At 43.8% G+C, this 12,097-nt stretch overlaps 1 protein-coding gene across 3 annotated transcripts in view; it reads right to left on the bottom strand.

Moving 5' to 3' along the window:
• SEPTIN2 (septin 2) overlaps positions 1–12,097 on the bottom strand; it is a 34,741-nt gene that overhangs the window by 15,055 nt on the left and 7,589 nt on the right. For all 3 annotated transcript variants that reach the window (XM_039228656.1, XM_039228655.1, XM_039228658.1), the window contains exons 2-4: positions 10,933–10,962; positions 9,269–9,389; positions 65–151 (exon numbers count right to left, since the gene is read on the bottom strand). In XM_039228656.1, coding sequence (XP_039084587.1) covers positions 65–151; positions 9,269–9,389; positions 10,933–10,941 — 217 coding nt within the window. In that variant the 5' untranslated portion in view covers positions 10,942–10,962. The remainder of the gene's footprint in view (positions 1–64; positions 152–9,268; positions 9,390–10,932; positions 10,963–12,097) is intronic.

The following is a 12,097-nucleotide window of genomic DNA, read 5'->3' on the forward strand; positions in this document are numbered from 1 at the left end:
GGTGAGGCAACGATACCAATTACGTAGTCTCAGCAGCGCTCACACAGAACTGCACTCACAGTACCTGCGGCTCCAGGTATGATTCTTTCTGGGTAGAGATCAGTCAGGAACAGGCTGTTTATGAGAGTCGATTTTCCTAGGCCTGATTCACCTTCAGATGAAAATGGAAATGTTGTCAGGACTTGACCCATATGACATGGTTCGTCTACTGAGTTTATGTGTGGTCTGGCACTAAGCCCTCACAAACACCATTCTCTCTCTGCACTCCATCTGACCACTACCAAGTTGGTACAACTCTCCCCATTTCATTGATGGGGAAATGGGTGCTCAAAGGTTACTAAATGGACTTTGCTTGGAGAGCAGTCCAGAGCAGGGCCTTGATTCAAATCAAGGTCTCTGAGTCTCCAGAATCCCCCACGTGGTAAGATCAGAAACATACCCTTAGCTCTTCACAAATGTATACAATGGACTCTTAGAGGTGGGTCTTTATTTTTTGATAAATAGAATGCAAAGTAGGTTTTCGGTTATGATTTTTGCTAATTGTGAAAGTTCCCACCTTTTCAGAAAACTGAACCCATCTATCAATGTCAAGAACACTCTGGCTTGCCAAGCGGCGGGAACCAGAAACAGAACACTCGCCCAAGACTGCATCACAGTCTGCAGTCGGTGCCTCCTGTCACCAAGGCAGGGGTGGCCGACCTCCTCCCTTACCTGCTCCACACTCTATGCCCCACCAGTGACTGGCCTGGCAACTGCCTCACCTCAGACAGCCTACGCTGTCAACATGGCTGAGTACGATGTAACCAGTTAAGAGAAAGACATACTCATTCTAGTATGTAACGGGTTAAGAATTCTCTTCAACTCCCATAATACCTAAATTCTAACTACTCTTGAGTTATGTAATGTTTGTAATCTGAGTATTTGAAACTTAACTTCAAGGATGCAAAATACCACAAATTAAATATTTGTATAAAAATGTTAATTTATTATTTGTTTGAGAGAGACTGCGAGCAGGGAAGGGACATAGTGAGAGGAAGAGAGAATCCCTAACAGTCTCTGTGCTAAGAGCACAGAGCCCAACATGGGGCTCCATCTGATGATCCGTGAGTTCATGACCTGAACCCAAATGAAGAGTCAGACGCTTAATCTACTGAGCTACCCATCCCCCCACCCCCTAAATATTACTCCCTATGGAAGTGTGCAGATTCCACCTCACTGGAGGTTATCAGCTAAAGTCACATTCCAAACGGAGAGGTGCCTGACGGTCTCCTGGGCATCTTGGTCTGAACCTCTCTCTGCTAAGTCCTGCAGAGCATGTGCAAGGAGCACCCATCTGTTTTAAAAATCATGATTTCTGGGAAAAGAACAAGAACAAATTTGAAATGTGTAGACATATAAAATCAGGACTGTGCTTTAATCAGATTGCAACTTTCCTATGCGGCAAGGACCATGGGAAGGACAAAACCTGAATTATGTGTTGAATGTGTCTCAACAAAAGAGCATAAAAACATGCCAAAGTATGTTTTTAATAAACCACCTAGCAGTGCCCCCTTACGTCTTTACCACAAAATGAGGAGATCTTGCCAGTAAGTGCTGAGTCTTTCTGTGTGCCTGGCACAGGTCTAGGTGCGGGACAGCTCAATTCCTGCTCCCAGGCAGAATGGCAGTCCAGTGGGGGAAGGCAGCAAATGAGCAAGGTCATTCTGCTGATGAAGTGGTGACGGCTGTGGGTAATGAAGCTGAAAGGGATTGGGGCACAAGACATGTCAGCAGAAGCATCCGAGTAGAGACCCCTTCTTAAAAAAAAAAAAAAAAAAAAAAAGGGAAAAAAAAGCAGTAATAATATTCCATTGGCTGACTCTAAATTACAGGTCTTCATTTTAATGGTGGAAGAATCTTCACTTGGAATTGCTTTCAGGCAGCATCTATAAATAACTAACTTACAAACTCAGAACATGATGCTACTCTTCAGCCGCATCCCTGGGACTGGCCAGCTTCGCATTTTCTCTTCCACTAGCATCTCTGTCCCACAGGTGCTTCTCAGGTGCCTTTACACGGGCGACACACAATCTCAAGAGAAGGCCTGGAGCATAAATCCCACAGTGTGAAATGCACCAGGCTGGGCGGCCTTTCGTGGTCGTCCCGCACAAGCGGTGACAGCAGAAGCTGACAGGGACGGGAGGTACTCGGGGTTTACAAAATGGCTCACGTTTTCACCAATGAAGGAGCCACGTGGCTTCAGGCACAAGGGGGCGCCGCCACGTGGAGGAAAAAAAGGTGGAGATGAGGAGAGCGAGCTTGGGTTGACAGCCATCTGGAATCCCATCAGGCTGGCAGTCCCAGAGGCTTCCCATTAAAACCCTGGGCGGGCTAACCGCCTCCATTCCCCCAAAACTTAGGCCAAGCCAGGAATGCTAGGAAACAAAAATCTTGCTAACCTGTGTGGGGGTGTCCCCCCCTCACGTTCACTTTTCAGTTTTAACCAACATAAGAAAGAAGGTGCTTTCTTTTAAGTTTTTAAAAAAATTTCTGAGGGAGAGACAGCGTGAGCAGGGGAGGGTCAGAGAGAGGGAGACACAGAATGTGAAGCAGGCTCCAGGCTCTGAGCTGGCTGTCAGCACACAGGCCAACACGGGGCTTGAACCCACGAACTGTGAGATCATGACACGAGACGAAATCGGATGCTTAACTGAGCCCCCCAGGCGCCCCTGAAGGAGTTTTCTCAAACACCGTGGGGGCAGGCTACTCCGGAGGGCCCTGAAGGGCAACACTCCAAGCGATCCCTTTTTTGCCCAGAGCCGAGCCATTTCAAGGGGTAAGGATGGCCAAGCAGGCCCGGCTCAGAGCGGCCACATCCCGGGCACGCGTGCTCACGGGGGGAGCCCACCAGGACGCGTGTGTGCATTTGCAGGACCCATGAACCTACACGGACTCATCTTCTTAGCTTAGTAGTTCTCAAGTCCTCAGAAGTGTTCATTCTGTAATCGTGTCGTGATTCTGGTCACACTATCCATCCTTTGGACTTTCTACCAGGTACTATACATATTTGGCAAAACGCTTTCTGTTTTTAATCTTGCTCTTCTTGTCCCCAATATGTGGGGGGGAGGCTGGAAACTTGATATGAACTATCACCAACTATCACCGTTCGGCCAGACTTCAGCAGTGTGGGCACCACGTCCCCTCACGAGCAACCTGCCACCAGGCTTCAGTCTGTGGTGTCTTTAAAGAACTTATGTGTGATTTTTAAATTTCTCCCAGATTGCTGCCCAAACATTTGTAGTTTTTCACTCGCATTACGTATGATCTTTTTATGATATTCCTTTTTCCTTTAGAAGTTACCCACAATTCCAAAAACAATGCCTTTTTCACTCGTGTCTTACAAGCTGGGTGCACTAACCTTTTCCTGATACAGGTTCTCCCTCTACCAGGAACTAGACTGTTCCTAAGCCCAAATGGTGGAAGGCAAAAAAGCAACATACCACTCACTTACATGGAAACATTTTTGACACTCCTAGATTAAAAAGAAAATCACCTCTCAGTCTTTCTGATACCTTAGAACACATAATGGGTGCACAAAATCAATAAAGTCCAGAAGCCTGCAGACAGCTCAGAGCTCTGGAAGCTGGACGTGGAGACGCCCCAAGGAGGGGCTCAGCAGGAGTGCTGCTTCTGGAACAGCTCGCTGCAAAACCGACCCCACGTTCTTGCTTATCTTTTGGGTGAAGACCAGGCACTATTAGAGGTCTTTCATAAAACTGGTGTACCAGGGACTTTCAGAAAGCAGGGGTACCTGTCGATCATTTTCCTTGAGCTGCTGACAGGTACAATTTAAAAGTTAAGGGTTCTCATGATTAAGTTTCTAGGTGTTATTCACTACCCATCTCACCCGTTGTCCCCTACTTGCTTTATTTGAAATCCACTTTGCTGAGGTGTAACTCACACACACCTCAGTTTAACAGTAAGTGTACTCTTTTGAACCACACTGATGGATTAGTCTGACCAAGCACATACTCAGATAAACAAACTCAAGGCAACAAGGATCTCCATATCATCTGAGCTCCTTTGCCTAAGTCAGAGTCCGCTCTACCCCTCTAGCGCTGCCACTATATGTACACACACACCAATCTGCTCTGTCTCTAGACTGGCTTTGACTATTCTAGAGCTTCATGCACATGGGATCCTACACCATGCCTTCTGTCTGGCTGCTTTTGTTCAGCACCATTCGCTCTGGAAGTTCATCCACGTGGCTGCATGCGATGGCAGTCCGTTTCCTTCCCTCATGTGGACACATCATGACATGGTGACCACCCTCCCGCTGGACACCTGGGTTACATCCAGTTTGGGCCACTGCAGGGAGAGCGGCTGTGAACGCCCAGGAGCAGTCCCTGCGGTCATGCTATCATTTCTTCCGGTAACTGCCCAAGAACGGACGGTCTACTTACACAGGGAGTAATGGCCAGGAAAGCGCTGAACTGGTTTCCAAAGTGGTCTATCACTTTACACGGTCACCAGCCACTAGGAGAGGCGCGGCTGTCCACATCTCGCTAACACTGGGGACTGCCAGACTTTTCACAAATTTCAGCCATTGCAGGGAGTGTGTGGTGGGATCCTGTGGGTCCTGGCCATTCAGGATCTTCTACGAAATGTCCACCCCAATCTTGTGGCCCTTTCTGTAACTGGGTAGTGTGTCTTCTTCCTGAGCTGCACGGGTTCATATTCTGGACAGGAGTCCTATGTCACGTGTGGTGCTGTGAATGCTTTCTCAAGTTTATGACCTTCTCTTATTGGTGTCTTCTGACGAAAAATTTTTAACGAAGCACAACTTTTCATTTATTTTGTGACTGGTGTTCATCATGTCCTAAACAATCTTACTCCAAGTCATGAAACTCTTTCCCGTTTTCACCTAGACTTCTTACAGCTTTATAGTTAAGCCCAGTGCGCTGCAGAGTGTGAAGGAGGGGGTTCACGTTCACTGCCCACCACACAACCATGCACTTGGTACAGCACTGTTTACAAATGGCTAACCTCTCCCCCTCTGCGTCACCTTGGCACCCTTCTCAAGAATCAGTTGACCACGTGTACGTGGGTCTTCAGGCTGGTATTTCCAGGTGATCTGGAGGTCCACCCTCACCTCACTGTCACGCTTCCTGTCAAAGTCTTGCAGTCAGACCGTACGGGTCCTCTATGTGTTTCTGTCTGTTCTAGGCCCTCTGCACTTACATTCATACTTTACACCAGACTGTTCATTTCTACTTTACAAAGCCTGATGTGACTCTGGCAACGTGCTGACTCTATGGGTCACTCTGGGGGCAGAACACAGTTCATGGGCACACCCAGTGCACTGGCAGCTTGTCTTTCTCTCAGCGGTGTTGCCACGGTGTCCGTGAAGGTCCCGTACCCATTCCACTAAGTTAGCCTAAGCGGTGTGCATTTCTTACATTACTACAGATGATACTATTTTGTAAAATGTTTTTATTACCATTGTTTTTGATAGTCTTTTCAAGCTCATTTTAAAATTATTTGTTGGCGGAGCACCTGGGTGGCTCAGTGGGTTAAGCATCTGACTTCAGCTCAGGTCATGATCTCATGGTTCATGAGTTTGAGCCCTGCATCGGGGTCTGTGCTGACAGCTCAGAGCCTGGTGCCTGCTTTGGATTCTGTCTCCTTCTCTCTCTGCCCCTCACCCACTCCCACTCTGTCTCTCTCAAAAATAAATAAAACAGGGGTGCCTGGGTGGCTCAGTCACTTAGGTGTCCAACTGGAGCTCAGGTCATGATCTCACGGTTCATGTGTTCGAGCCCCACGTCAGGCTCTGTGCTGACAGCCAGTGCAGAGCCTGGAGCCTGTTTTAGATTGTGTCTCCCTCTCTCTTTGACTCTCTCCTGCTCACCCGCTCTCTCAGAAATAAATAAAACATTTTAAAAAAAATTTTGTTCGTAGTACACAGATACCACGTTGATTTTTATGTTACCAGAACCTGCAACTTGATCAAATTTACTTATTATAGTCTTGGATTTCCTTAGAATTTTTAACATACACAAATCATTTCACTTGCAATTAAGAATGTCTTACTTTTTTTTTTCCATGAAAAAGAATAACTCTAACTACGGATTTTTGGTATATATCCTTAATCAAGTTGAGAAAATTTCATTTCTAGTTTACCAATTTTCAAAATCTTTAATGGGTTCTGAATTGTTACAACTGCATGTTTCAGATGATAGCAAGCGTTTCCTCTTTAGAACCACACAGATTAATTTTCCAATGTTAAACCATGCACTCCCGAGGGGCAGTGCCTGGGCTGCTCACTGGGGTAACCATCTGATTGTTGATTTTGGCTCAGGTTGTAATCTCAAGATCGTGAGATTTTTCTCACTCTTTCCCTCTGCTCCTTCCTCCTCACCCCATGCTCTCTCTCTTTCTCAACAAACAAACACACAAAAGTCTCTCCCCCAAAAATCATGTGCTCCTGAGGTAAACCCCATTCATTAGGATGTATACACAGCTTTCCCATAACACATGCCTTGAAGGTGAGAATTTGTTCCAACACGATTGGTGTACTAGGGAAGTTACGTTACTTCAACGTAACACCAACGTTGTATCTTCTCATGTGTGATTTCACTGGTGACAAATCAGGTGAACGTAAAAAACTACCGAGTAGAATCGAGCCATGAAAGAGTATACTCAATAACGTGCACCCCTCAGCTACCAGTGACCTCTGTTCAATGGGCATTGGGGCCCATACACACTCACCTCTGCTGACATGGCTACCCACCCGTCTTCACACAGCTCTCCTTCTACCACTTCCCAACACCCAGTTTGACAAACTTCAGGGACTGGTCAGCTATAGTGCCCATATTCGGTATAGTATGATTAATCAGTTAACATGTGTAAAAACCATTTTTATTATGTTCCTCACATTTGAGGCAACTTTTGACAATGTTGTGCCTGTATTTTCTCCAGAAGCCTATGGTTTCAATTGCATTATTGCACAGCATGGTGATTTTTAAGAAACACATGTATATTGCATTATACCATAACTGACTACATCAAGCATTTTTATATATTATTGGACTTGCCAAAATTTTATTGGGGTGTCTGTCTGCTCATGAATTTCTGTACTTTTCTCATCATTGATTACAGGGTAATGCTGGCCTACTAAAATATTCTCACCATGAAGAGTATTGAAGGTGAATCCTCTACATGCACTTGAAAAGAATGTATACTTTGGCGTTTCTCAGCACACAGTGCTCTCAACATCAGTTGGGTAAATCTTACAGATTCATCTTTCTCCTTTCAGATTCTGCATCGTGCGTTATCGAGCCCCATTGTTAAGTGCACATACATTAAAATGATGTTGTTTTGAACTGAGCCCTGCATCATCAGGATACACCCTTCTTCACCTCTGGGAATATGCAGGTACTAGACATAAGGTCTACTGTCCTGTATCAATGCAGCCGCGTCCGGTTTCCCCTGGTTGGGCTTTGCGTGATTTTCCATCCCGGCCATTCGGGCTCCGACTCTCTGCCTCTGACTTGTCCCGGTCACGACTACGCCCCTTCTGTTAGGGTGCTGCCCTCTCTCCACTGGTCTCATCTCTTGTCTCTTTTGCTGCCTTCTGGAGTGAACAGGTTTTGCGTTCTATTTTATCAAACCTATTGGCTTTTAGCCAAACCCTGGTTTCACTTTCACAGTGGCTGCTCCAGAGCGGATGACTCGCCCCACTAATGCAGGAGCCCTCGCTTAGGTAACACTCCATGAGCCAGCGCCTTCCCGGCCTGCGCTACCCTCCTTGCTACCCGGGCACATCTCATCCCACGTTACACACTGTTAACTTTGCCCTGAAGTTATGTTTTAAAAAAATGAGGAGCCAAGAAAAGTGTTTTTTACATTTACCAACACACTTGCCATTTCCAGTGCTATGCCTTTTCTGTCACCCTGAAGAACCCAGTTAAATTTATTTTTGTGTAGATCTGACAGTGACAAATTCTGTCAGGTTTTACCTAAAAACATTTGTATTTCATCTTTTTTTAAATCTCCATTTTTCATGGTAATTTTTGGTGAATTCAGAATTCTAAGCTGATGGTTTTATTCTTTCAGTACTTTTAAACTATCATCTCACATGGCTGCTGCTACCTGATAAGTCGGTGGCCCTTTTCACCTTTGGTCCTCCGCATGTAACGTGCTCATCCCTCCCCCACCACTCCCCGCCGACCTGCGTGTAAGATTTTTCCTTTTATCTGTGCTTTTCGCCAACTGTTTACTGTGTGCACCGGTGTGCTTTTCTTTATTTATTCTACTTGATGTCTGGATGCTTCGTATTGCCCTTTCTCTTCAGTATATAATCTGCTGTTAGGTCTGTGAGAAATAAATTTAATCTCTAAAAGTTCCATTTAAGTTCTTTTGATTACTTTGTTTCCCTCTTATATTGATGCTCCCCTTTAGGTACCAGGAGCACATTTAAAACAGTAAAAGGTCTTGTTCACTAATTCTATCATCTCTGTCATTGCCGGGTCTGTTTACCTGATGTCTCTCTTTGGTTATGTGTGTGCCACGTTGTTTTGCTTCTTTGCATTTGTAACTTGTTACTGGATGATGGCAACTGTAAATATTACACTGTAAACTAGATTTTGATTTCCTTCTTGAATGAATGATGGGTTTTGTCCTGACAAGTCGCTAATTTTTTAATCAGCTTGATCCTTCAAGGCTTGTTTATAACTTTATTAGGAAAGGTCTAGAACAGTTTACACACAGCAACTGGCAGCTCTAAGCTCCCTGCCCTGTGGGACTTCTCTATAAGGCTAGTGAAGGGTCCTCCCACCATGGCGACTGGCACCCCCCCAAGGTGAGTGATTCAAGAAAAGCCAAGGGGCAGGCTGCAGTGTCTTTTATGACCCAGTCTTGAAGTCCTACATGTTCATTTCTGCCATGTTCTACTGTCTATATGGGTAAGCCCTACTCAATGTGGGAAGGGGCTAGAAAGTACCACAAATACCAGGAGGCAAGGATCACTGGGGCCATTTTGGAGGCTCACTGGCACAATAAGTGAAAACTTCCACCACATACAAATAAGGAAATGGCAGAAAAATTAAGATTCTACCCTTCAGAAAAATTTGCTCAAGATTTTTTTTCAAATTCTCCAGTTATCTGATCCTGACAATAAAGGAATATTCCCTTTGACTTTACAGGTCACACTATTATACCCTAAAGGTTGGGAAGGGACGATAACTTCATTATTTAATAAGCTTGAAGGTGTAAGTTAATTTCTTACCGACCACCATTAGCGTGAATTCAAAACCTTTTTTCACTGATTTTCGGTGAACTTGATTGGGAAGGTTTGCAAATCCGACATAGCCAGGAGTTTCTGGATTTATAAACTGAGTTGGTTGTTGCTAAAATAAGATTTTACAAAAAAGAAAAAAAAACAGTACAAATACCTTATTAGTTGCTTTTAAGATATAATCAAACCTGTGGCATAGACAGGTATCACTAGTTCCCCCAAATTAAAATCCACACCTGCAAACGGCCACCTATATCAGAAAACTGGTGGTATTTGTTCAACATTTTTTAAAAAGAGTAAACCAATCCAGTATTATCGCATGCCGGAAAATCAGTCAAACTTACAAAGTAATACCACAGCTGTAAGTGGTTTCAGGGAACAAACTTAGCAGAAGAATGGCTTCTAAAAGTCAGTCCTTCTAGGGACCAGAGGTGCTGCATTTGTGAAAAGTGTTCAGGAACAAGCCATGTCTCTCGTTCATTCCTAGCTCTATGCCAACACAGAGGCCAAGGGTGAGGCAGGCAACTTAGGGGTGGGGTGTGAGCATCGGGCTTCAAACACCAAAGAGAAGACAAGGAATGAAAAACGGATCACAGCCAAGGAGAATGAAGCATCACTATTCCTCGGCAGGTGGAATAAACTGGAGATACAATAAAGTACATTAAAGCTATAGAATCTGGGCAGAGCATACTAAAAATGTAAGGAAATCGAGAAAAGATACATCAACTGCCTTATTAATTGTAACAGGTAAGGCATAAGATAGTATTTTTCCTTTAGGATTATATTTTGGAAATGTATATTCACATGCACACACGCGCACATGTAAAAACATTCACAAAATGTTACTAGTGGTTATTTCTAGGTGATGGAATTATGGTTAATTTTTATTTGTTTTTTTCCTCATCAGTGTTCCACACTCATACTTGCCTAAAAAGTTAAAATTAACACGGCAATTATACATCAGATAGTAATGAACACCGAAACACTAAAAAATAAAAGGCAAAGGAAAATAATAATCTGGCAATTTTAACCACAAGTTCTGTTTTTCTCAGCCTGTCTTTCAAAACTAATTTATTTCAGGGCTCTGGGCTAATCTGCAAGAGGTAATATAAGCCAATTTATCAAGTCTAAGAGCCCTGTTAGTTTTGTGATGATAATGACTAGAATTTAAATTGTCATTTGATTGGTATTCTGAAAATGATGTAAAGGAGGCTAAATGGATTGTTACTGACGTACTTAGAAACAAATTAGAACTCTAAAAAAAAGAAAGCTCAAAGTTTTTAGAATGTCAATTAAATTACATATTGCCTCAACGAGTCAAATATATCAGTCATATTAAAACTAGGTCACATAGGGGCACGCGGGTGGCTGAGTCGGTTAAGCATCCGACTTCCACTCAAGTCATAATCTCATGGCTTGTGAATTTGAGCCCCGCGATGGGCTCTGTGCTGACAGCTCAGAGTCTGGAGCTGCTTCAGATTCTGTGTCTCCCTCTCTCTATGACCCTCTCCTGCTTGTGCGTGTGCACCCTCTCTCAAAAATAAATTAAAAAAAAAAAAAATTTAAATGAGTCATATAAATCAGGACTATAAACAGTTTGAAAACACAGGAATTTCTCCTTATACTGTAGATACATGAAAAGTATGATCTCTTACCTTAGACATCTTCAGTGAAGTTTTCTCAATCTGTTAAAAAAAAAAACCACATATACATATATGCACGTATGTACACACACACATTTAATTTAGTATGAACTGACATGTAAACAGACTTACACCTAAAGCATCAACTGCTCCTGTTTTACTTGTCAATTGTATCAAATTACAGAAACGAGCAAATTATCACCTCATTAAAAATTAGATATGAAAAATCAGGTCAATTAAGCCAACCCACTGTAGGTATACACATAGATGTTCCTTATTTCCAACAAAGTCTAAACTTTTTTCTAAAAAAATTTTTTTAACATTTATTATTAAGAAACAGAAACAGAGCATGAGCAGGGGAGGGGCAGAGAGAGACACAGAATCTGAAGCAGGCTCCAGGCTCTGAGCTGTCAGCACAGAGCCCAACGCGGGGATCAAACCCACAAACTGTGAGATCATGACCTGAGCTGAAGTCAGACGCTAAACCGACTGAGCCACCCAGGTGCCCCTATACTTTTTTCTAGTACTGATTATATGCTAAGCACCAGGGACACAGTAAGAGAAAAAGACAAAATCTCAGGACCTTTGGAATTATGTAATTTCCTTTCTCTCTTCGAAAACTTTCAACAAGGAAAGGACACTTATAGAACACTGTCTGCTGCTGGGAGGCTCCCTGAGCTCCTAAGAACTAGTTTTTTTTTTTTAATTTTTATTTTTTAATGTTTTTATTTCTGAGACAGAGAAAGAGACAGACACACAGCGTGAGCAGGGGAGGGTCAGAGAGAGGGAGAGACAGAATCTGAAGCAGCTCCAGGCTCTGAGCTAGCTGTCAGCACAGAGCCTGACACAGGGCTCGAACCCACAAACCGTGAGATCATGACCTGAGCTGAAGTTGGACGCTTAAGCAACTGAGACCCCAGGCGCCCCATGAGAACTAGTTTTAGACAATGGGGCACACAGAGCAATATTCTTAAGTAAAGGGAAAAGGACTGAAGGCACTGGAGTGCTGGAGGAGCGGGACAGTAGTTTTCCAGATAGGTGGAATTTTAACACGAATTTTAGAAGACTTGAACCTTTGGGGAACATGGAGGCTTGTCGGCTAACCTTTGGTAACAAAGTCAAGAGAGATGAATGCGGTCAGATTTGATTCCCTCTGGAACTTAGAAACTTAGGTCTT

This window comes from Hyaena hyaena, unplaced genomic scaffold, assembly GCF_003009895.1.
Source record: "Hyaena hyaena isolate Hyena2069 unplaced genomic scaffold, ASM300989v1 scaffold_31, whole genome shotgun sequence".
Taxonomy (NCBI): domain Eukaryota; kingdom Metazoa; phylum Chordata; class Mammalia; order Carnivora; family Hyaenidae; genus Hyaena; species Hyaena hyaena.